General features: G+C 46.9%; 1 protein-coding gene across 1 annotated transcript; it reads left to right on the forward strand.

Annotated features, from left to right (window-relative positions):
* Positions 1-18948: 18948 nt before the first annotated feature.
* Positions 18949-21446, forward strand: LOC120690901 (cyclic dof factor 3-like). Its single transcript, XM_039973788.1, has 2 exons — positions 18949-19248; positions 19967-21446. The coding sequence occupies exons 1-2, from the start codon at positions 18982-18984 to the stop codon at positions 21176-21178; spliced, it is 1479 nt and encodes a 492-aa protein (XP_039829722.1). The 5' UTR covers positions 18949-18981; the 3' UTR covers positions 21179-21446.
* The last annotated feature ends 2415 nt before the right edge of the window (positions 21447-23861 follow it).

Genomic DNA, 23861 nt, shown 5'->3' on the forward strand with positions numbered 1-23861 from the left:
TTGAAACAAGCTTCAAATACAGTACGGTAGGTAACGTCGATGATAAAAGAAGAGTTCACATCTTGCCCACTGATGTGAGGCTCAACTGCCTGCACTTCACGGAGAAGACGGAACCCATTCGACCGTCCAACCTGGAGGAAGAGGCTAACCAATCCGGGACGCACAGTTTTCCTCAAAGTCTTCCAGAAAACAGCCTGCTCAGAAGGGTTACAACCAAACCCTGAGTACTCTAATACTCAGCAAGGCTTACCCGACTATTGGTATATACTTAGCCGTCTCCTAAATATGCTAGGCTTTTGGCTCTGGAGTTCTTTTGCTGAAAAGCCACTAGTACTGGATCCTTACTTTCAATATTTTAGCTCCAATAAGTTTGATAAATAACACTAGATATGACTGAACAGCTAATACACACATGGATGATCATATTATCTTTTAAAGAACATAACCATACATTCACCTTTCATTTTTCTGTCCTTTCAATCCTTACTACAATGCGACACATTGACCAAGGCTCTCATATCCGAGAGTCACGGCGAATCGATCCGATTTAACCTTGCAAGGTGGACCTAACTCACACGCCCAGTGCGACCCCGTTGAGTCACACCATGCAACTGTTCCCATAATTACCCCGAAGTCTGAATCAAGCCCGCAAACACCCGGATGATAAGCCCCGCACGTGCGAACACCCGATGAACTCGTGGGCCACTTCACCATCCGTCATCCCTACCCAGCACCGCAGGTCGAGACTCAGACTCCGACGCAATTTAGGTAATTAGCTTACCGGTTTCGACTACCTCCTACTTCCGGCAAGTGGTTAGTACTGTTCAATCCTCAGTCAAAGGGCCAACAACGGAACAGTCAGCAATCGACACAGGCGGAGACTCAGCTTTCTTTTAATCCATAATCATGTCCAACTTTCCCTCCGCCCAGTCTCCAATTCCCTTCTCATTGCATTTTTTCTCATAACACTGCCTGAAGTAACAACCCTATATCTCGCGGGTGACAGAAAATCACCCGTCTTCTACCGAGTTTACTTAAGCATAGCGGTGCTAGCGATAACTGCACTAGTAAAGACACTGGGTATTCCAGATTATGCATCTATGGTTCCAATCAACTCCTTGAATGTAAATGCACAATACTGTAAATAAAACATGGAGTAATTAAAATAAGGGATATGCTCCGGGGCTTGCCTAGCAGGTCAGCAGGGTTAGTGGCTTCTTCGGGAGCTTGATCAACGACTTCTCCTGGCTACGGTTCTCCTGCGGAAGGCTCCTGGACCGGCTAGGCAACCAGCTCGTAGGCGACTTTGGTTGCAGCGTCTATACGAATAAAATATGCCATGCATGAGACTCATGAAATGATGCAATGCACTACACACAATGAAAGGCATGGACCAAACTCCAAAAGCGTCTACGGAGCAACCTCACAACTAGGGTTACGACGGAAATGGTTTAGAACTGATGTACAGGCTTTGGTTCTAATGCCTTTTAGCCTGAAGTGTTTCCTATCAAGCAAAAGTTACTAACTCGCTTCGAAGGATTAAATACAACCCTAGAACAACATGGATCAAATTAATCAGGGGCTTGTTTTGTTGTAATAACACATGCATGAAAGAATTAATTGCAACAATTAAAAAGAAAAGAGCCTAGCTAGGATTAAATTAAAAGCAAGCACCTAACTTGCAGATATGATCAAGCCACAAGAATTTATCAGAATAACATGATTTTGATTAAGCATGCCACACAATTTTTCCAACATTTATTGCTGACCGAAACCATTTATTTTAACTCTAGCAAGTTAAACTAAACATAAATAGATTTACACAAAAGTGCACTGTACCAGCACATGAAATTTTTACAGTGGATTACACATACAAAGATTAGGCAACTGCATAAATTTCATGATTTTTAGAACAACGAACTAGCAGGAATAAATTAATTAAGATTAAACACAAAGCAAAATATAGCACAAGCAAAACTGACAACTCACAAGCATGGATAATTTTCCTCTGAAGTTCTGAACCTCATGAAACTAACAAAATTGAGTTTGCATTTATAGCAGTTTTCTGTGAATTGATATGCATTTTCAAAGTTTTAGCCGCAATAATAATTTTTGAAAATCAAAACCTAAATAGGGCTGACAGCCGGGCCCCACATGTCAGTGGGAGCCCAGCTCCCAGCCCTCCCCTGCTTTCAGCCCGCGCACGCGCGCGTGGCGGCAACGCAGGGGCGCACGCGGCGGCGCGGCGTTCCTCCCCGGCCGTGGCCGGCCGGCGGCGGAGGCGGGGCGCACCCGCGGCCAGGGGCCCAGGCGACCCCGGGGCGCACGGCGGTGGCGCGCAGCCCTACGCAGGGAGGCCCTGCGGCAGCACGGCGGCACAAACAGGGCGCCCTCGGTGGCGAGCCGTGTTCCCGGCGGCGGCAGCACCCAAATCGAAAAGGGAAGTGGCAGGGGAGGTGAAGTAAGGCACGACGAAGCTCACTGCGACCTTGATTCGAGTGGAGGAAGGGCGGAGAAGGGTCGGCGGCTAGAGGGGCAGAGCTCCGGCGGTATGGTTTGGGTGGTCGACGGCGGCGGCCTCGATTCCGTCCAATAGAGCGCGAAATCGGGCCTGTGGTGGAGCTGTGGAGGTGCGGGGTGAGGTGGATGGGCTTCGGGATGGCTCGAGCCCGAAAAACGGCGGCGAGGCGGCCGGCGCGATGAGCGGCGGTGAGCGGCGGCTCTGCTCCGCCTGCTTGCTTCACGCGGGCGCAAGAAGGATGAAGAGGAAGCGAAAAGAGAGTTCACTTACGACGTGGCCGCACCGCTTAAGCGGTGAGAGGCTTCACCGGCACACGGCGATGTGTGGAGGCGCCAACGCCGAGATCGGTGGTGAACTGGTCGAAATAGGGGTTCGCCGGTCTGTCCGGTGCCCCAAACCGGTCTGACCGGTCCCGGCTCGAAATTTCAGATTCGAAGTTTGAACTGCCCAAACTCAAATTTTCCTATTAGAACTTGAAATTTGGCCAAAATAGAAGTTGTAGAGGAAGAGTAGTTCTACAACTTTGGTTTTGGGCGAAAATTGATTTGAGGTTCGGATCATCAAGAAAAACGGGGTCAAACATGGCTAAAACGATGTTTACTATGCGGACACGATTAACGCTAATGATGCGTTTAAGCCACGATTAGCGATTAAACACGTGATTAGCGAGCACAATTAACACAGGTGTGTTACAGCCCTTCCCCCTTAAAAGAATCTCGTCCCGAGATTCAGGTACGAGAGAATATAAAAAGGTGAGAAGGTTCGAAGATGAAGTACCTGGATGAGCGTTTAAAAAGTCCGGATACTTGGATTTCAGAAATTCATTATTCTCCCAAGTAGCTTCTTCTTCAGAATGATTGCTCCATTGAACTTTGTAGAATCGGTTGGTGGTGCGACGAGTAACTCGATCCTTGCGATCAATAATCTTGATAGGATGCTCAGGATAGGTGAGATCAGACTCTAATTGAATAGAGTCACTTTCTACAACTTTAGTCGGAACTCTAAGGCACTTTCTGAGTTGTGATACATGGAAAATGTTATGAACTGCAGAAAGATTCGCTGGAAGATTTAATCGGTAAGCCACAGGACCGCATCTTCCCACAATTGGATATGTACCGATGTAGCGGGGAGCTAGCTTTCCTTTTATTCCAAACCTTTGCATGCCTTTCCAAGGTGAGACCTTCATATAGACGTGATCACCGACTTCAAACATGAGTGGACTACTCCTTTTATCAGCATAGCTCTTCTGCCGAGACTGTGCGATCTTTAAGCTTGCTTTGATAAGACGGACTTGTTCTTCGGCCTCTTGAACCATGTCGGGCCCAAAGATAGTTCTTTCTCCGGTTTTAGACCAATTGAGAGGTGTACGGCATCGACGACCATACAGTGCTTCGAATGGTGCCATTTTGATGCTCTCTTGATAACTATTGTTATAAGAAAATTCCGCTAATGGCAGACATTGATCTCATTTATGTGGATAGGCTAAAACACAAGCACGGAGCATATCTTCTAAAATTTGATTGATTCTCTTCGTTTGGCCATCTGTTTGAGGGTGGTAAGCAGAGCTGCGAATCACACGAGTTCCTAAACAAATATGCAATTGTTCCCAAAAGTGAGCAGTGAATTGTCTTCCACGATCAGAGATGATAGTCTTGGGTATACCATGCAGGCATAAGATACGCTCAACGTATAACTCATCATATCTTTTTGTGGAATAACGAGTACTGACTAGAATAAAATGTGCTGACTTGGTTAGTCTATCAACCACAACCCAAATCGAGTTGTAACCTTTTTGGGTCCGAGGTAACCCAACTTTAAAATCCATACTAATATCTTCCCATTTCCATTCAGGAATACTCAAAGGCTGCAGAGTTCCTGCTGGCTTGAGATGACTAGCTTTAACTCTGCGACAGATGTCACATTCGGACACATATTTAGCGACCTCTCTTTTCATCCGAGTCCACCAAAATCGTTGTTTCAGGTCCTGGTACATCTTGTTGCTACCAGGATGGATAGATAAGCGGGAAGTATGAGCTTCATCAAGAATTTGCTTTCAGAGTTCAAAATCCTTAGGTACCACTATTCGGTTCTTAAACCATAACACATTCTCACTATCTTGGTGGAAATAGTTTACTTTCGGATCTCCTTCTGATAATCTTCTTTGAATTTTCTTTACACCTTTATCTTTCTTTTGTGCTTCGATGATCAGATCACGAAGAGGAGTAAGTTCTAGATGAACCAATGTGCCATGGGGTACAATGCTCAAGTTCAGCTTTTCCATCTCAAAACAGAGAGACTCACTCAGGGGTATAGCAGAGAGACAATGACAGTTAGCCTTGCGACTTAACGCATCAGCAACCACATTTGCTTTTCCTGGATGGTAGTGTATTTCGAGCTCATAATCTTTAATCAACTCGAGCCATCGTCTTTGACGCATGTTTAGATCAGCTTGGGTGAAAAGATATTTGAGGCTCTTGTGATCTGTATAAATGTTACACTTTGTGCCCAAAAGATAATGTCGCCAGATCTTCAAAGCATGGACTACAGCTGCTAATTCAAGACCATGTGTGGGATAGTTCTCTTCGTGACGCTTGAGTGATCGATAAGCATAAGCAATCACCCGATTCTCTTGCATCAGAACACAGCCAATTCCGGTGCCCGAAGCATCACAATAAACATTGAATGGCTTTGTAGTATCTGGTTGAGCTAAGATTGGTGCTGAAGTAAGTAGAGTTCTTAGCTTCCGGAAAGCTGCCTCACATTGGTCACTCCAATAGAATTTGGTACCTTTCTTGAGAAGTTCGGTCATAGGTTTAGCAATTCTATAAAATTCCGGTATGAACCGATGATAATAACCCGCTAAACCTAAGAAACTTCGGATTTCAGCCACTGAGGTTGGAGCCTTCCAGTTCAGTACATCCTGTACTTTACTGGGATCAACAGAGATACCCTCAGCCATGATAACATGACCTAGAAATGGAACTTTCTTTAGCCAAAATTCGCACTTGCTGAGTTTAGCATATAGCTGATGTTCCCTGAGATGCTGGAGTACTATATGAAGATGCTGAGCATGTTCTTCCTCAGTCTTGGAATAGATTAGGATATCATCAATGAATACCACGACGAATTTATCCAGCTCTGGCATGAACACCGAATTCATGAGATACATGAAGTAGGCTGGAGCATTGGTTAATCCAAAGGACATGACCAAATACTCATAAAGACCATAACGAGTGGAGAATACTGTTTTTGGTATATCTGATGGCCGGATTTTGATTTGATGATAATCAGATTGAAGATCTATTTTCGAGAAGAACTTGGCACCGGCTAATTGATCAAAGAGAATATCAATGCGAGGAAGAGGATATTTGTTTTTGATGGTGACCGCATTCAAAGGTCGGTAGTCCACACACAATCTTAACCCATGATCTTTCTTTTTCACGAACAAGGCTGGACAACCCCATGGTGAAGTACTGGGTCGGATAAAACCCTTATCTAATAATTCTTGCAATTGGATTTTCAATTCAGCCAACTCACTAGGAGTCATTCTATATGGTCGCCGAGATATAGGTGCTGTACCAGGCTATAGTTCAATCACGAACTCCACATCTCGATCTGGAGGCATACCTGGTAATTCTTCTGGAAACACATCAGGATACTCACTGACCACCGGAATTTCTGCTATACTTTTTCCTTTAAGGTGATAGATTGCATTGATGGGTAGTTCATGCTTAGAAAGATGCATATCCAAAATACCTTGTGTGGAAGAGTTGATTCGGACAATGCGAGATGAAGTATCAAGGATAACACAATGTTCTTCCATCCAATTCATTCCAAGAATGATATCTATTCCTTGGTTTGGAAGAACAATGAAATCGGTGTGGAAAACTTTCCCACCTAGGTCAAGGGATACACCCGGAACACATTGACCGGCTTTTAACGGTGCACCCGGTGCATGAATAATATATGGTCTTTTCATGTGTGTTACTTGTAAGTTGAGCCGTGCAACGCACGCTTCACTGATAAATGTATGAGATGCTCCGGAATCAAATAACACAACAACAGGGCACTGGTTAACGGAAAACATACCCGTCGTTACTTGAGTGCCCTCAGTAACATCCTCCAGTGCAGTGTAGTTCACACGACCGGTCTTTGCAGGTACAGTCTTCTTCTTATTATCTTGGGTACTAGAAGTTGAAATTGGTGTAGGAGGCTGGTAATTGACTTGTCTGCGTGGCATGGGACAATCACGTGCAAAATGCCCAGGAAGCCCGCAGTTATAACAAGGATAGTTGCTGGGGCGTACAAACTGCGAAGCGGGAGGCCTCTGCCCTTGCTGTGGTGCTGGGAGACGTGGTACCCATGGCTGCTGCTGTGGCAGCCTAGCGACCCAACAGCCCTGCTGCGGTGGACGACTTGGAGCCCGCTGACTTCCTGACTATACTAGCTTGTACCTCGGGGGCGCACTGCTAGAAGATCCAACAGGTGTCTTCCTCTTTTTGTTCGCCTTGTGAGCTAATGTAGCATCTTCTTGCGTAATAGCCTTATTAACCAGTTCTGTAATGTTGGCACAAGTAGTTAGGGCCAGTTTGTCTTGCAGTTTGGTGTTCAGTCCCCTCCTGAAGCAATCTTGCCTCTTTTCATCACTATCCACATGAAAACCGCCATACTGAGCTAACTGGTTGAAGGCTTGAGCATATTGAAGAACGGTGTGAGTTCCCTGCTTCAGTGCTAGAAATTCCGCCATCTTTCTCCTCATTAAGCTAGTAGGGATGTGGTGGGCTTTGAAAGCTGCCACGAACTCATCCCAAGTGAGACGTACACCAGCGGGGAGTAGAGACTTGTGATTAACCCACCATATCTTAGCTGGGCCTCTCAACTGTTGCGCTGCAAAAGCGGCCTTGTCTACTTCTGTGCAATTGAGGATACTGAACTTGTCCTCAATGGTGCGAATCCATGCATCGGCTTCAAGGGGATCATCTGCCTTGTGGAACAGAGGTGGTTGGGAGGCCAGAAAACCGACATAGTCAGTTTCTGCTGGTGGTGCTTGTCGACCCTTGCCGGCATTGTTTTGCACCAATTGCCTCATCAACTCGGTCTGCTCATTGCGGTCAGCGATAAGAGCTGCAATAGCTTGAGCCAAGGAGGGAGGTGGTTGTGGCTGTGCTCCGTGATTCTCATTTTCATGGTTGGCAGCGTGGTTATCACCCATCTGCAAAATAACCACCCCTTGGTTAGCCATTCCGCTATCAGGACTAATTCATGCAAATAAAGAATGTGCATATCTAATATGAACACACGGCATGAATCATTTCCCTCACGATATGGTTCACCAAGGGAAAAAAATAAACCGACTTGCTTCGGTTGAAACCTCATCTACTCAACTTGAACCGCACACTGGTAACTCGGGGTTGCACAACTATTAACTACGAAGCGATCAAAATAAATTTTTGATGAGGCGCAACCGCAAACAACAAAGCGATCAACCAACCCAAATATGCCAGATGCATGCACGTTCTATCGTTTCTCACCCAAGCAAGTACCAAATATGGTATACGAAGACGACTAGTGGCACAATTACGTACTCTCCCTATATATATTAGTCGTTCCTACGATCAAGGATTTCATAACGCGCTTAACGAAGTTAGTGTTCCTGCAGACAAACCAAAACAACAAGAGAGATATAATTATCCATTTCTGGACCCTTCGTGCCAGCACACACGAACGGTCCCCATGTGTCCTACGCCACACGGGTAACGCATATGCAGTTTCCCACATATTCACCCATACATTACCGTCAACTATAGAGATGGCACCCAAACGTTCGACGCTGAATGGGCAGCGCTGCATACGTCATAACAACGTATTCACTTCCCGTACACTCGCCTTACGGGACATCCAAGGGTAGACGTGTACCAAGGGTCACGGTCATGGCCAACCGCATGACAGGTTTACATCTCGTAACATTGACTTACGAGATGGCCGTGATCACAATCACACGGTAAGAAATCCGCACTCCATATCAGGCGGCAGAAAGCGACAGGCTCGTTTGAATTGAGCCTTATCACCTCCTCGTATGCTCATCATATGGGACCCGCGCACGTATGAAACACGTGGGCTATTCTAAGGACTACCAGAATGCTTACCTTACTTACCTCAGTGTAGGTGCGTCGTTACAGAATAGTAGTTGTGCACAAAAGTAAGGTTTAACGAGAAGTAAATGCTGGAAGTGCTGGAATGAATAGATACTTAGATGCCTCCTAACTTATAACACATAATTAGGGCATACGAACTATCTATCCTATTCCTTAGCGCATCAAGCGTCAACTTTTCGAAAAAACCCAAAAAATTTGCAGTTAAGCACTCAAGTAATCACCCCCAGTGCAATTAGCTCTGATACCAGTTGTCACAGAACAGTCCAAATAATACCAATCAAGTGCACTAATTAACCATTTAACTTAATCCTCTGATACTGCACCCACCAGTACACCTAGAATGCCTGCTATAACCAGGATCGATTACACGGGAACTCTGGCCAAAATACGAGCACAGGTGATTACAAGCAACAAAAGTTTTCAAACTTAACTTACAACCAGAGTTAGACAAAAGTCTCCAAATAAATTTACAATAAAGTTTTATAAACCAGTTTGAAACAAGCTTCAAATACAGTACGGTAGGTAACGTCGATGACAAAAGAAGAGCTTCACATCTTGCCCACTGATGTGAGGCTCAACTGCCTGCACTTCACGGAGAAGACGGAACCCACTCGACCGTCCAACCTGGAGGAAGAGGCTGACCGATCCGGGACGCACAGATTTCCTCGAAGTCTTCCGGAAAACAACCTGCTCAGAAGGGTTACAACCAAACACTGAGTACTCTAATACTCAGCAAGGCTTACCCGACTATTGGTATATACTTAGCCGACTCCTAAATATGCAAGGCTTTTGGCTCTGGAGTTCTTTTGCTGAAAAGCCACTAGTACTGGATCCTTACTTTCAATATTTTAGCTCCAATAAGTTTGATAAATAACACTAGATTTGCCTGAATAGCTAATACACACATGGATGATCATATTATCTTTTAAAGAACATAACCATACATCCACCTTTCATTTTTCTGTCCTTTCAATCCTTACTACGATGCGACGCATTGACCAAGGTCCTTTAAACAGTACTTTAAATATAACATGGAGTAATTAAAATAAGGGATATGCTCCGGGGCTTGCCTTGCAGGTCAGCAGGGTTAGTGGCTTCTTCGGGAGCTTGATCAATGACTTCTCCTGGCTGCGGTTCTCCTGCGGAAGGCTCCTGGACCGGCTCGGCAACCAGCTCGTAGGCGACTTCGGTTTCAGCGTCTATACGAATAAAATATGCCATGCATGAGACTCATGAAATGATGCAATGCACTACACACAATGAAAGGCATGGACCAAACTCCAAAAGCGTCTACGGAGCAACCTCACAACTAGGGTTACGACGGAAATGGTTTAGAACTGATGTACAGGCTTTGGTTCAAATGCCTTTTAGCCTGAAGTGTTTCCTATCAAGCAAAAGTTACTAACTCGCTTCGAAGGATTAAATACAACCCTAGAACAACATGGATCAAATTAACCAGGGGCTTGTTTTGTTGTAATAACACATGCATGAAAGAATTAATTGCAACAATTAAAAAGAAAAGAGCCTAGCTAGGAATAAATTAAAAGCAAGCACCTAACTTGTAGATATGATCAAGCCACAAGAATTTATCAGAATAACATGATTTTGATTAAGCATGCCACACAATTTTTCCAACATTTATTGCTGACCGAAACCATTTATTTTAACTCTAGCAAGTTAAACTAAACATAAATAGATTTACATAAAAGTGCACTGTACCAGCACATGAAATTTTTACAGTGGATTACACATACAAAGATTAGGCTACTGCATAAATTTCATGATTTTTAGAACAACGAACTAGCAGGAATAAATTAATTAAGATTAAACACAAAGCAAAACATAGGACAAGCAAAACTGACTGCTCACAAGCATGGATAATTTTCCTCTGAAGATCTGAACCTCACGAAACTAACAAAATTGAGTTTGCATTTATAGCATTTTTCTGCGAATTGATATGCATTTTCAAAGTTTCAGCCGAAATAATAATTTTTGAAAATCAAAACCTAAATAGGGCCGACAGCCGGGCCCCACATGTCAGTGGGAGCCCAGCTCCCAGCCCTCCCTTGCTTTCAGCCCGCGCACGCGCGCGCGGCGGCAATGCAGGGGCGCACGCGGAGGCGCGGCGTTCCGGCCCGGCCGTGGCCGGCCGGCGGCGGAGGCGGGACGCGACCGCGGCCAGGGGCCCAGGCGACCCCGGGGCGCGCGGCGGTGGCGCGCAGCCCTGCGCAGGGCGGCCCTGCGGCGGCACGGCGGCGCAAACAGGGCGCCCTCGGCGGCGAGCCGTGTTCCCGGTGGCGGCAGCACCCAAATCGAAAAGAGAAGTGGCTGGGGAGGAGAAGGCACGATGAAGCTCACTGCGACCTTGATTCGAGTCGGGGAAGGGCGGAGAAGGATCGGCGGTGAGAGGGGCGGAGCTCCGGTGGTAGGGTTTGGGTGGTCGACGGCGGCGGCCTCGATTCCGTCCAATAGAGCGCGAAATCGGGCCCGTGGTGGAGCTGTGGAGGTGCGGGGTGAGGTGGATGGGCTTCGGGATGGCTCGGGCCCGAAGAACAGCGGCGAAGCGGCCGGCGCGATGAGCGGCGGCGAGCGGCGGCTCTGCTCCGCCTGCTTGCTTCACGCGGGCGCGAGAAGGATGAAGAGGAAGCGAAAAGGGAGTTCGCTTACGATGTGGCTGCACCGCTTAAGCGGTGAGAGGCTTCACCGGCACACGGCGACGCGTGGAGGTGCCAACGCCGAGATCGGCGGTGAACTGGGAAAATAGGGGTTCGCCGGTCTGACCGGTGCCCCAAACCGGTCTGACCGGTCCCAGCTCGAAATTTCAGATTCGAAGTTTGAACTTCCCAAACTCAAATTTTCCTATTGGAACTTGAAATTTGGCCAAAATAGAAGTTGTAGAGGAAGAGTAGTTCTACAACTTTGGTTTTGGGCGAAAATTGATTTGAGGTTCGGATCATCGAGAAAAACGGGGTCAAACATGGCTAAAACGATGTTTACTATGCAAACACGATTAACGCTAATGATGCGTTTAAGCCACGATTAGTGATTAAACACGTGATTAGTGAGCACAATTAACACAGGTGTGTTACAACTGATGAGAAATTGACAGCGCATGTGCGAAAAATGTGCACGATCACTTCAAGCCAAAGAAGCCTGAGCCGAAGGAACCAGTGGATCCAGCAGGGAAGAAATTCTCTCTCCATGATGTGCTAACCAAAGCAGAAAGAACTCCTATCGAACAACGATCGCTCGATCACAAAGTCATGCAAGAAGAAGAGTAACCGTCGAAAGAACCAGACAGTTCCCCAGCTCGGAGAACAACCCAACCAAATGGTACCCCCTCTAAAGGTGCTTTCAAAAGAGGATGAAGTTACTGCTCAGTTTGTTGAGGAAACCCGCCTCACAAAAGGTCAGCTCCAAGGTGATGAAATTGCGATTCACCCAGGGGCAGGCAGAAAACTATTTGTAATGGGGCAACCTCTTATGTGGCCAGAGTTGATTGACATGCTACCAATGAGAATGCATGAGTTGCATCAATGGTACATGAAAGCATCGGCAGAGGGGTATGTAATGCTTCCTACTCGAATTAAAGATATCCATTTCCATCAAGGGATGGATGACGTATGGATTGATTTTAACCATCTTTGGTTTCTATACCATCAAGACGCCCTAGACAAGTAGCTCGTCAGTGTATGGGCTATGTAAGTGTTTCCTCTCATTTCTATACTCTAGCTCCACTAAGTCTCTTTGCTTTCTCATCCCCTCCTTTTATTTGTAATCGTGCAGGATGAAAGCGCAAGAATGCCGGAAGAACGGGACCTACAACATAGGCTTCATGGACCCAAATGTTATACATGAGGAGAGTGTACACACCTGGCCAAATCGGACCGAGAATAATATATTCATGGCCTTGAATGGGCAGCACGATCGCACATTCATTCTGTTGCCGTACAACTTCGAGTGAGTCCTTTGACTTTTTTTAATCACTTCAATTTTCCAATAATATAAGTATATATATATCCAACATTTCTTCTAACCATGTGTACCAATAGTTTCCACTGAATCCTACTTGTGATCGAAATCGATCGGTCCCGAGTCACGGTGTTCGACTCATTGAGGAAGCCAAAAGAAAAATATCAAGATCTCATAAACATCATGCAAAGGGCATGGTCTCGGTTCCTCACAAAACAATTAGGAGTCACATCAACGCTGAGTGAACTTGAATTCAAACTTGACAAGCCGGTACGAATATAATACATATCGCACATCTACTTTCATTTATTCAAACAACATGAATATTTCATAACCAACCTCTATGGATACTACGTATGCGAGCACATGCATTATTTTTACAGAGACACAACAAGGATGACACAACATGCATTCGATGTACGTATAACATTAATAACAATTTCTTGCATTTAATTCCATGTAGGTACTAACTGAAAACATTGCTTTTTATTTGTACTTGACAGATTTGGTGTATGAAAGAGGACCTCATCAAACCGGCAAGAATCAGGGCAATTCAAGAATCACTCTGTGGATTCCTGTTGGATGAGGTGACAAATCCAAAAGGTGAATTTTATTCAGATCAAAGCATAAGCGTGGCTCGAGCTGATCCAAAGAAGCGCGGCAACGGCGACGACGAAGACGATGACTAGAAATATTTAAAAATTTGTCAGGAAAAACTTATGAGCATTCATACTTGTAAATATTTTAGTAAACCCAAGTTCTCTATTATTAGAAGTAATTGTAATATTTCAAGTGTATATAAATATAATATGTATATAATTTCTTTTATTTGCTCGATACAAATACGAATGCTTGATATGAGTACGAATACACAAACCGCTAGGAGTACTAATACTAATTAATTGAAATTGAGAAGAAAAGAGAAGAAACATAAAGGGCAAAAAAATAAATAAAACTTATATTAGTACTGACTGATATCACCAACCGGTACTAAAATGCCTGGCCTGGCTGCCTGCGTGGCCAGCAGTTTAGTACCGGATGGTGTTACCAACCGGTACTAAACTAGCCATTTAGTACCTGGCGTGGTGACCGGTACTAAGTGCACGCACACTTAGTACCGGAGGAGCGGTACCGGGCGGGGAACCGTACTAATCGGGGGTTTCCGCCCGGTACTAATGCCACTTTTTCTGGCAGTGCTATGTATAATCCTGTAGGGAAGCCCTGACAGCCACACCTTTTTGTCATACTTCCTCCGTCCACAGAGGAATGAAATATAGGATCCGTACCATTCAAACTAGTTCAAGTTTGACCAAATTTATAGTAAATAGTACTAGCGCTTATATCTCCGAATAAATTTATCATAAGAACATATTCTATAACTAATCTAATGGTGCTATTTGACTAATCAAAAAGTGAGAATTGCATTCTTTTGTGGACGGAGGGAGTACCAATATATATAACAGCTAGCATATATAAGCCCTGGTGTTGAAATAAGTAATTCATAATATATATATATATATATATATATAGCTAGGAGTTATATATATAGTAAATAGGTTTGCTACATAGTGTTGAAATGCTTGGCACACATAACACATGAATGCAATGCAACGAGATATATAGATAGATAAAAGTACTAGGACCATATGAGTGCCGGAGCTAGGGAGGGGCTGGGACAACAAATATTGTACCCCTTTGTTAGTATATTTAATCCTAGATCAAATTAAGTTGCTGATGAGCTATTGGTCTGTTAAGCCCAAGTGGTTCAGACGATGGGGCTAATTAATTACTGATCAACATCTTTGATTTTTGTCTTCCACTAATTCGATCAATCTAACGTTTTATCCCATAGTTGCGTCGATCCAACGTGCTGCACATTTGGTTCACCCTTCGCCGTGCGCCCGTACTTCCTCATCTTCCCCAAATTCGCCGCGCCTCCTAGGCGCCCTCTAAGCCGAACCTACTTCAATTGCATGTAGTGAATAGCCTGTCACCCACGCTGTCCGGTACTAAATGTGGCACCGAACGATTTTAGTACAAATCCAAATTTAAAAGCCCCCGGAGCCATTTTAGTACCAAGCCATGGCACCGGTCGGTGTTTTGATCCGATACTAAAATGGCGCGGCCATTTAGTACCGATCAATAACATTACTCGGTACTAAAAGGTGACATTTAGTACCGGTCAATAACATCACCCGATACTAAAATGTGACATTTAGTACCGGTTGGTGTTTTGGTCCGGTACTAATTGGTCCTCCATGGGTTACTTCAAAATGAAAACATCTCCCACCCAGACACATGTGATGCATAGGTGGGATGGTAAGAAAACTACACGCGAGGCTAGAGGTCATGGGTTTGAATCCTTCGACCATGCACGCGCATTTACGCGTGACTTATGGATTGTGATGATGCGCGTGCGCGGGCCTCTCGGAAGGTCGCAACATTTTTTTTATTTTTCTGGGTGGTGCATTTAGTACCGACCAAGTGGTATCAATTGGAGCAGCCGGTACTAATAAAGCCATAAGACCGGTACTAATATGTGTTTTTCTAGCTGTGCCATATCGAGGCTACCAGACCGCAAGAGAGCGCCCCCCCCCCAACTTTCTTGAGATGCCTGGAGCCTCTATCGCTCCATTAGGCAATGAGCAATGAAGCTATCATTAAGATGAATCACTTCCTAAAATCACATGCTTACAATTAGATTCTGTATTTGGTAAAATTGTTGGATTTGAAATTATATGATAGCATATTTAGTGAAAATTTTCTTACGGTACATCAATATGGTTTATACTAAGGGCAAGTACATTGCTACACGTCAGCGGTCTCATAGATCATCTCATACAATGCCACGTAGAACTTTTGGTGATGTGGAGGAGAGAGAGCGAGGTTAGAGAAAAATGTGGTTGCCTCGCGAAACAACCATCTCATAGATTAAAATTTAGGAGTATAAGACTACTTCCCACTATTGTACAAGTTGTTGTTGCCATGCAACTCAAAATATTTTTTTATTTTATCCACAAATCATGGGGTGTGGTATAAGACAACTAAAAAGATAAGCTATTATAGAAGTTGTTTGATAGGTCATCTCAAGATTATGTGTCACTGCATGAGACCGTCTTTAAGACGACACCAATGTACTTGCCCTAATGATACTTAAAATTTGGAGTTAAATACACCAGCGGCCCTCGAACTTGTCCTGATGTGCCACTTAGGTCCACGAACTTGCAAAATCGAAATCTAGCACCCTGAACTTGTTAAGTTGTGCCACTTTGGTCCGTACCCCTTCAAGGGGCATGAATATATGCAAAAAAACCCTTGAGTTGTTTCATCTTCTATATCTACGTCCTTCTCGTCACTTTGCACGCCGAGCAGATCCGAGCGGCGGGGGAGGACCGGTGGCGAGCAGGGCCAGCGCCACGGCACGCCGCCCTTGGCACGCCGCTGTTGCGGCCTCTAGATCCTCGCGCCGCTACTGACCTGCGCCCGCCACCACCGACCCGAGCCCGCCGCAGCCCCAAGATCCTCACGCCGCCGTGGACAAGAGCCCGTCGCCGTGCGCTGCAGCAGACTCGCCCCACCCCCACGGCCTCAAGCTCCTCGCACCGCCATGGACCCGAGCCCGGCGTTGTGTGCCACCGTAGATCCACGCCCGCCGCCGTGGCCCCAAGCTCGCGCAGCCACGGACCCGCACCTCCGTCCCCTGCTCCTCTGCCGCCGCCACGAGCCCTGCACTTGCGGCTGCGAGCCCCTGCACCACCGGATGTGGCCACGGTCACCGGAGCTCGCGAGGAGGGGCCGGCCACCTGCCGCTGCAGTAACTCACCGTCGCTGGGGCCAAGCCAAGGCGGAGGAGATAGGGCGGGAGGCAGGGGCGCTGGCGTGGAGCTGCCGCGTGCTTCGCCCGGTCCTCCCTCCCGCGGCGGAGAAGGGCAGAGATGGGGCATAGCGTGGACGGCGCTGTCGCTCCCAGGCGCCGCCGCCGGCGAGGGAGCAGGGAGGGGGGGTGCGGCGGCTCGCTGCCGGGGCAGGGAGGGCGGCGCGTCGAGCAGGGGCCGGGGTTTGGGAGGGAGAAGAATGGAGGAGGGGAGTGAGGGGGTGAAGGTAGAAGATAGTAACTTTGGAGGATTTTTTTTTGCATATGTGCATGCCACGTGGTGCCATGTGGAGGGGTATGGACCAAAGTGGCACAACTTAACAAGTTCAGGGTGCTAGATTTCGATTTTGCGAGTTCGTGGACCTAAGTGGCACATCAGGACAAGTTCGAGGGCCGCTGGTGTATTTAACTCTAAAATTTGCACTATACTATGTACTTGGATTGTATAGCCCTCCTCATACTTTATTCCTAGCTCCGCCTCGTGACCACCAACAGTCAAGGTACATATGTGTTAATTAGACCTTTCTCTACCTTCCATTCACCTTTTGTATTTGTATATATAGCTAAGAGTTTATTTACCAAACAATATTCCTTGGAACAGATCGAGGAAAAGCTAGTTCCAACCGTAGCCACAAACTGGCGAGAGATTTCAGAATTTACATCTCAATTCGTGAAAGACTCACGAATTGAGATGCAAATTCTGAAATTTCTCCAAACTGGCTCCCGGTTGTCAAGCAAGGAATTGAACGGGAACAACACACCTTTTTACCTTGAAGGCGCGGACGTCTCCCTAAATCCTAATGCTAGAGCCAATCAAGGTGCGGTGCTCTTCCCGTTCTCTGCCCACCGCAGCAAACAAGAGTTTGGCACTGGCCTCGATCACACCCTCCGACCCTAGTTTTTATTATCCAAGTAAGTTTTTTTAGGAAAGTTAGTTTCAGCCCATGTTTGAGCATTGTGAGAATCCAGCACGGGTTTCCTTTATTGGCCGAAATTCACCAATATTTTTGAAATTTCCCTTCTATCCATATGGTCCGATAAAATTAGATATCGGCCAAATTTTTCAAGTTTTTCATGCTTCTACATAGATGGCTGAAATTCACCCGCACGACGATCCTGCACTCATAATATTTTATTCTTATTTTTATCCGTGAACAAGTGATGTTTAATAGCTTAGAAATAGTTTCAAGTCAAATTTTACTATTTTTTTTGAAACAATTTGAATTTTTTAAAATTTGATCCGATTTTGTCCATATATCCTATTTATCCATGACTTTCAATAAATTTTTATTTCAACCTCGGGCGCCACACGCAGAAATGGAGCTCTCAGCTGAGCTAGCGTAGCGAAATTATAATTTACGGGCGACCGTAAGGACGGCACCGTACGGTCGATCGCCATTTTTTTTCTCTTTTGACATTCTGTTGTCGTTTTGTGATAAAAAGCTTTTAGAGAAACTTTCCAAAAAGAAAAAATTGGAGAGACGATGAAAACTATTTCAAGGAGAAAAAATTCAGAAGATAAATAGTTGAAAAAAAACATGGAGGAAAAAATTTTGCATCTAGAATTAAAAAAATTGAGGATAAAAGATTTTCAGGGAACTTTTAAAAAAAATGGAGAGAAACAAAAAATATTTCAAGGAGAAAAAATAGAAGAGAAAAATTGAACAAAAATGGAGGAAAAAAATTTTGCATCCAGAATTAAAAAAATTGAGGAAAAATTTTGCATCAAAAAATATTAAAAAAAAGAAAAAAAAACAAACGCTCCTACCCAGCAGGGGGCTCGCCGCCTCCAGCGTAGGCAAATGCCGCCGGGCCATCATGACGCGCGCGGAGTTTCGCTCCAGCTCGCCGCTCGCCTCGGGAAGCTCGTGGACGACGGCCCGCGCAGAGCTTCGGTCCAGCTCGCCGCTCGCCTCAGGAAGCTCGTGGACCTCTCCGCCGTCGGGCTGCCGCGCCGCACCTCCAGCCTGCCGCACCACTTGCCGCGCCGCATCTGCGGCCTGCTGCACCGCCGGGCTGCTGCGCAGCACCTCCGGCCTGTCGCCCTGTAGCTCCAGCTGTCGAGATCTAGAGGAAAGAGGGAGAGAAGACAGAAGGAAAGGGGAAAGGGAACAGGAAGAGATAGAGACGCCAGAAGAGAACGGATATATTCACGTTGTGGGGCCCTCTAATTGACCGCGAGTTGGAATGCGTCCAGTCATTTGGAAAATCAGGATTGGGGCTAGCGTAGCGGCAAAAAGGGCAAGCTGCGACTTGGCTGAGGGGCCAATGGGAGGGCGCCAGGTGCGTGGCGACCGTGGAGGGAGGAGAGGGGGACTGTGGCGCGACGGCGACGCGCGCGAGGAGGCGAATCAAAAAACGCACCCCGGAGGCCACAAGCTTCCGCTTGTGGCTCTGCACCCCTCGCCGTGGCCCCCACCCCCACCCCCGCCCTTCTTATACCGCCCCCCCGGCGGCCCATGGCTGGTAGCCACAGCACAGCACGGCACGGCCGGTCTCTCCTTCTTCTTCTTCTTCCCCGGCGCCAGCGGACCTGCGGGACCTCGTCGTCGTCGGCCGATCCTTCACTGGCAGGGCAGCAGCGAGCTGCAATTAACGGCGGCGGCGGAGGATCGGGGAGGAGGACGACGAAGATGGTGGTGGAGTCCGCGGGGGGCGGCGGAGGGGACTGCCTCATCAAGCTGTTCGGGAAGACCATCCCCGTGCCGGAGGCCGCCGCCGACAAGGTTCGTTGCTTGCTGCTCTCCTGACTCCATTTCCATCTTCTCGATCGGCGCGCAGCGTTTCTTGGCCGGATCGTTTCTTGATTTGGGGGGTTTCGCTTGCGGGTGGGCGTTCTCTGAAACAGAGCATGTCGTCGTCATGCTTAGTTTTCAGTACCAGTGAGCGCCCGAATGAAAGCTAGGATACGTTTCTTCTTCTCCACTAATTCCTTTTCAAAGTTAATTGCATGCATGATCCCCTTCTTCTGAAACATGGTGGCATGGCTGAATTCCGTGCGGATTTGGAGGTTTCTGAAGCTCTTTCTGGTCCCTCCAGATAAGAGGCTTATCCACTCAACTCCCTGGATCTCAGGACATTTCCTCATTAAGAAAACAACTTCTGACCTTCCGGTAGGGTTCACAAATAGTAGAAACCAGTAGTACCAAATACAGCAACAACATCTAATCTACTAATTTAAACCAGTGCTGTAATAACAACAGTGGGGGATTAGATGTGTAATTCTTACGCAAAACGAAAACATAAATAAAACAAGCAGATGTGTCTTCCTCTCTTTCTTTACCTTTTTACAAATACATACATACATACACACACATGTATGTATATACACATATAGCACCGACTACTAGATCTGTAGGCTTCTAATTCAGGCAAAGGAAATTCCTCAAATTTGCAGTCAATTCTAGCAGCTGATCAGACAGCAATTCCTCTGTTCCATTCCAGGAGAGCGGCAGCAGCATCAGCTCCTGCACCGAATCCGACACCCCGGAGAACGCCTCGGAGCCGTCCCCGCAGCCGGAGGTCGTGGACGCCGAGGACCCCAAGAGCTCGCCGGAGACGCAGCCGCCGCCCGGCGCCGGCGACTTGGCCGGGCAGAGGGAGAAGCTCAAGAGGCCCGACAAGGTGCTGCCGTGCCCGCGCTGCAACAGCATGGACACCAAGTTCTGCTACTTCAACAACTACAACGTCAACCAGCCGCGCCACTTCTGCAAGAACTGCCAGCGCTACTGGACCGCCGGCGGTGCCATGCGCAACGTGCCCGTCGGCGCCGGCCGCCGCAAGAACAAGCACGCCGTCGCCGCCTCCCACTTCCTGCACAGGGTCCGGGCCGCGCTGCCCGCCGCCGCCGGCGACCCGCTCAGGGCCAACGCCACGGTGCTCAGCTTCGGCGGCCACGGCCACGGCGCGCCTCCCGCGGCGCTGCAGGACCTCGCCGAGCAGGTGACCCACCTGAAGGAGAAGCTGCTCGTCCCGGCAAGGAACGCCGGCGACCCATCGCCGGTGGGTCCGTGCAGCGAAGGACCAAGCAGCACGGACGACAAGGCCCATGGCGGCGGCATCAAGGAGAAGCCCGCCGTAGACAGGCCTGCAAACGGAGCGCCGCAGCTTCCGGCAAGCATGAACGGAGCAACCGTGTGGCCGTACGGCGGCTGCGCGCCATCTCCGGCGGCGTATTTCTCGTCGGGCATCGCGATTCCGATATACCCGGCCGCACCGGGTTACTGGGGCTGCATGGTTCCCGCCCCCGGACCTTGGAGCCTGCCATGGTCGGTGCAGGGCCTCTCGTTGCCCACCAGTGCTCCTTCACTCCCGTCATCGGGGCCTGACCCCGACCTCACGCTGGGCAAGCACCCCAGGGAGGGGGACGAGGGGAGAAGCGCCCATGGTGGTGGCAAGGTGTGGGCGCCCAAGACGATCCGGATCGACGACGCCGACGAGGTGGCCAGGAGCTCGATCTGGTCCCTCATCGGGATCAAAGGCGACAGGAAGCAGGACGCCGCGGATCATCACGGCGCTGCCGGGCACAAGCACGGGACGGTGTTCGAGCAGAAGCGGGAGGCCAAGAAGCAACCGGCGATGATCGCAAGCTCGCCGCTCCTGCACACCAACCCCGTCGCGCTGACACGCTCGGTGACCTTCCAGGAGGGATCTTGAAGCCCATCGATCGGCACTACTGAAATTTTTGTAAATCAGAGAGAGGATTGTAATATAGGTATTGGGGGGAAGAAGGAAACAGAGTGAGTGTATGTGTAACATAGCTACTTGTGGACTTGTAATAGGTATAGCCGCATGTACATAGAATTAGCTATTTGGGTTGGAGAAAGACCAGGAGATCAATATGGCCCCTGGTTGTAGATAATAAATAATATGAAGGAGGAATATATTGCTTGAAGTATTTCATTATTCTTCAGCAGCTTGTTCACAAGGACTTGCTACAGCAAAAAGAAAATAGGTACATGTGCATTCACTAGTCCACTAGATTCAGGATATATTCTAAAAGTATACCTCATACTTATGAATTTTATTCTTGAAATCAGGATAGGCAGGGAGCATGAAAAACAGTATCAGATTTTTGTTTGCTGTGTTCTGTGCATCAGTCCTTTTGCAATTTCCTTTTTCTTGTTCCTTTTTGCTCTTTTAGTTGGGATAATTGGGCCAAGAAAGTGATGCGAAAAAGTGGAGGCAGGCATGGCCAAAAGGAGGGAAAGTGACATGCAACTGCCTGTGCAATTTCCCCCACTCACCTTAAAGGCCAAAGCTGAATATTGTTAGCTCCTTTGCATACTGCCAGGTGCCAGCCCACTCCTACAAACACAGTCCAATCAATATGAAAAAGGATAGATAAAGAATTGAAGCAAAAGAGCGGAATGCAAGATCTAGCAGTGGATTTGTGAGTGAGATGGGGGAGAGGGACACATGAACATACACGTTTACTAATTCAGTATTAGGTACTGCTAATCTCATGAATATACAGATAATATGATTGAAAATAAAAAATACAAAATTGTTATATGGAATCAAGAATGTTGCTTTCCCAATTTTACTAATATTAACGAGAAGAAACATACACGTGTGTTGTTGACTGAAAAGAACATGCACATGTGCCATGGACCGGTGGAGTCACTTTAAAATAATTCAAAAACTGACTGTTCAAGATAAAATGGTCAACGAACTTGCTGTTTGTCAAGCAGAAAACCATCTTTTCAATGCTTCAAAACATGAATAATTACCGCCATTACTGCTCTTTTGGGAGTTGACATTTGGGTGGTGCTATCTCCACTTGCACATTGGTCAACCAATTTAACAGGGTATTATTTTTTTATCTGATCTGTGAGACCCAAAGTCCACCCACATGTCAAATTGTCAACTTAGTGATCAGAAGATTCAGAAACAAAGTTCTAAAAAGGTGATTAGTGGTAACTAGGCTGGTCACACTACTGCCCAAGTGCTGGACAATCAATGCCTAGTAGTAAGCATGTGTCACATAACAGTCCAAATAATACTGATCAAGTGCAATAATTAACAACTTAAGCTTAAACCACAGCTTCTGCACTCAACCAGTACACCCAGACTACCTGTTGTAACCAGGATCGATTACATGAGAACTCTCGACAAAAGACGAGCACAGGTGATTACAAGTAAAAGCAGAGTTCAAATTAATTTACAACAGAGTTTAACACAAGCTTCATAAATAATTTACAACAAAGTTTTACAATCCACGGTTACATTTCAAACATCAGAGTTCAAACACAGCAGAAATAAAACGGAGTTTAAAACAGAGACCCAAAATACAATACGATAACTGTCATCGACGACAAAAGACGAGCTTCACATCTTGCCCACTGATGTGAGGCCAATCTGCCCGTACTTTACGGAGAAGACGGGACCCACTCGATAGTCCAACCCGGAGGAAGAGGCTGACCAATCCAAGACGCGCAGATCTCCTCGAAGTCTTTCGGAACACAGCCTGCTCAGAAGGGGTATAACCAAAACCCTGAGTATTCTAATACTCAGCAAGACTTACCCGTCTATGGATATACTTAGCCCATTACCTAGACATGCAAAGCTCTTTGGCTCTGGAGTTGTTTTGTTGAAAAGCTACTAATACTGAATCCTTACTTTCAATATTTTAGCACCAATTGATTTGATAGCTACAAACTAGGTTCGCCTATTTCTCTAGAGCATACATGGTTGATCATATTAACCTTTAGTAACATACAACTCAATATTTCCACTCCAGTCTCATTCCACTTCTTTACTATGATGCGACGAAGTGACCAAGGTTCTCATAACCGCGAGTCACGGCGAATCGATCCGATTTAACCTTGCAAGGTGGACCTAACTCACACGCCAAGTGCGACCCCGGCGAGTCACACCGAGCAACTGTTCCCATGATTACCCCGAAGCCTGAGTCAAGCCCGGAAACACCCGGATGATGAGCCCCGCACGTGCGAACACCCGGTGAACCCGTGGATGACTTCACCATCCGCCAACCCTTGCCCAGCACCACGGGTCGAGAATCAGATTACCGGTTTCGACTACCTCCTACATCCGGCATGCGGTTAGTACTGTTCAATCTTGGTCAGCACGGCCAGCAATGGTACGGTCCTCAATCGACACAGGCGGAGACTCAACTTCTTTTATTCCATGGTTATGTCCAACTTTCCCTCCGCCCGGTCTCCATTTCCATTCTCATAGCATTATTTCTTACTTTCATACTGAAGTACCAAACCTATATCTCGCGGGTGACAGGAAATCACCCGTCTTCTACCGTATCTTACTTAAGCATGGTAGTGCTATCGACCTATCATGCTAGTACAAGACCGGGGTCTCCTAA

The sequence above is a fragment of the Panicum virgatum genome, chromosome 9N (assembly GCF_016808335.1).
Source record: "Panicum virgatum strain AP13 chromosome 9N, P.virgatum_v5, whole genome shotgun sequence".
Classification (NCBI taxonomy): Eukaryota; Viridiplantae; Streptophyta; class Magnoliopsida; order Poales; family Poaceae; genus Panicum; species Panicum virgatum.

Excerpts from the sequence above, each read along its gene's own strand:
- LOC120690901 (XM_039973788.1), top strand. The coding sequence starts at position 18,982 with ATGGCTGGTAGCCACAGCACAGCACGGCACGGCCGGTCTCTCCTTCTT. Across the intron at positions 19,249-19,966 it reads CGGAGGCCGCCGCCGACAAG|GAGAGCGGCAGCAGCATCAG; the intron begins GTTCGTTGCTTG and ends GTTCCATTCCAG.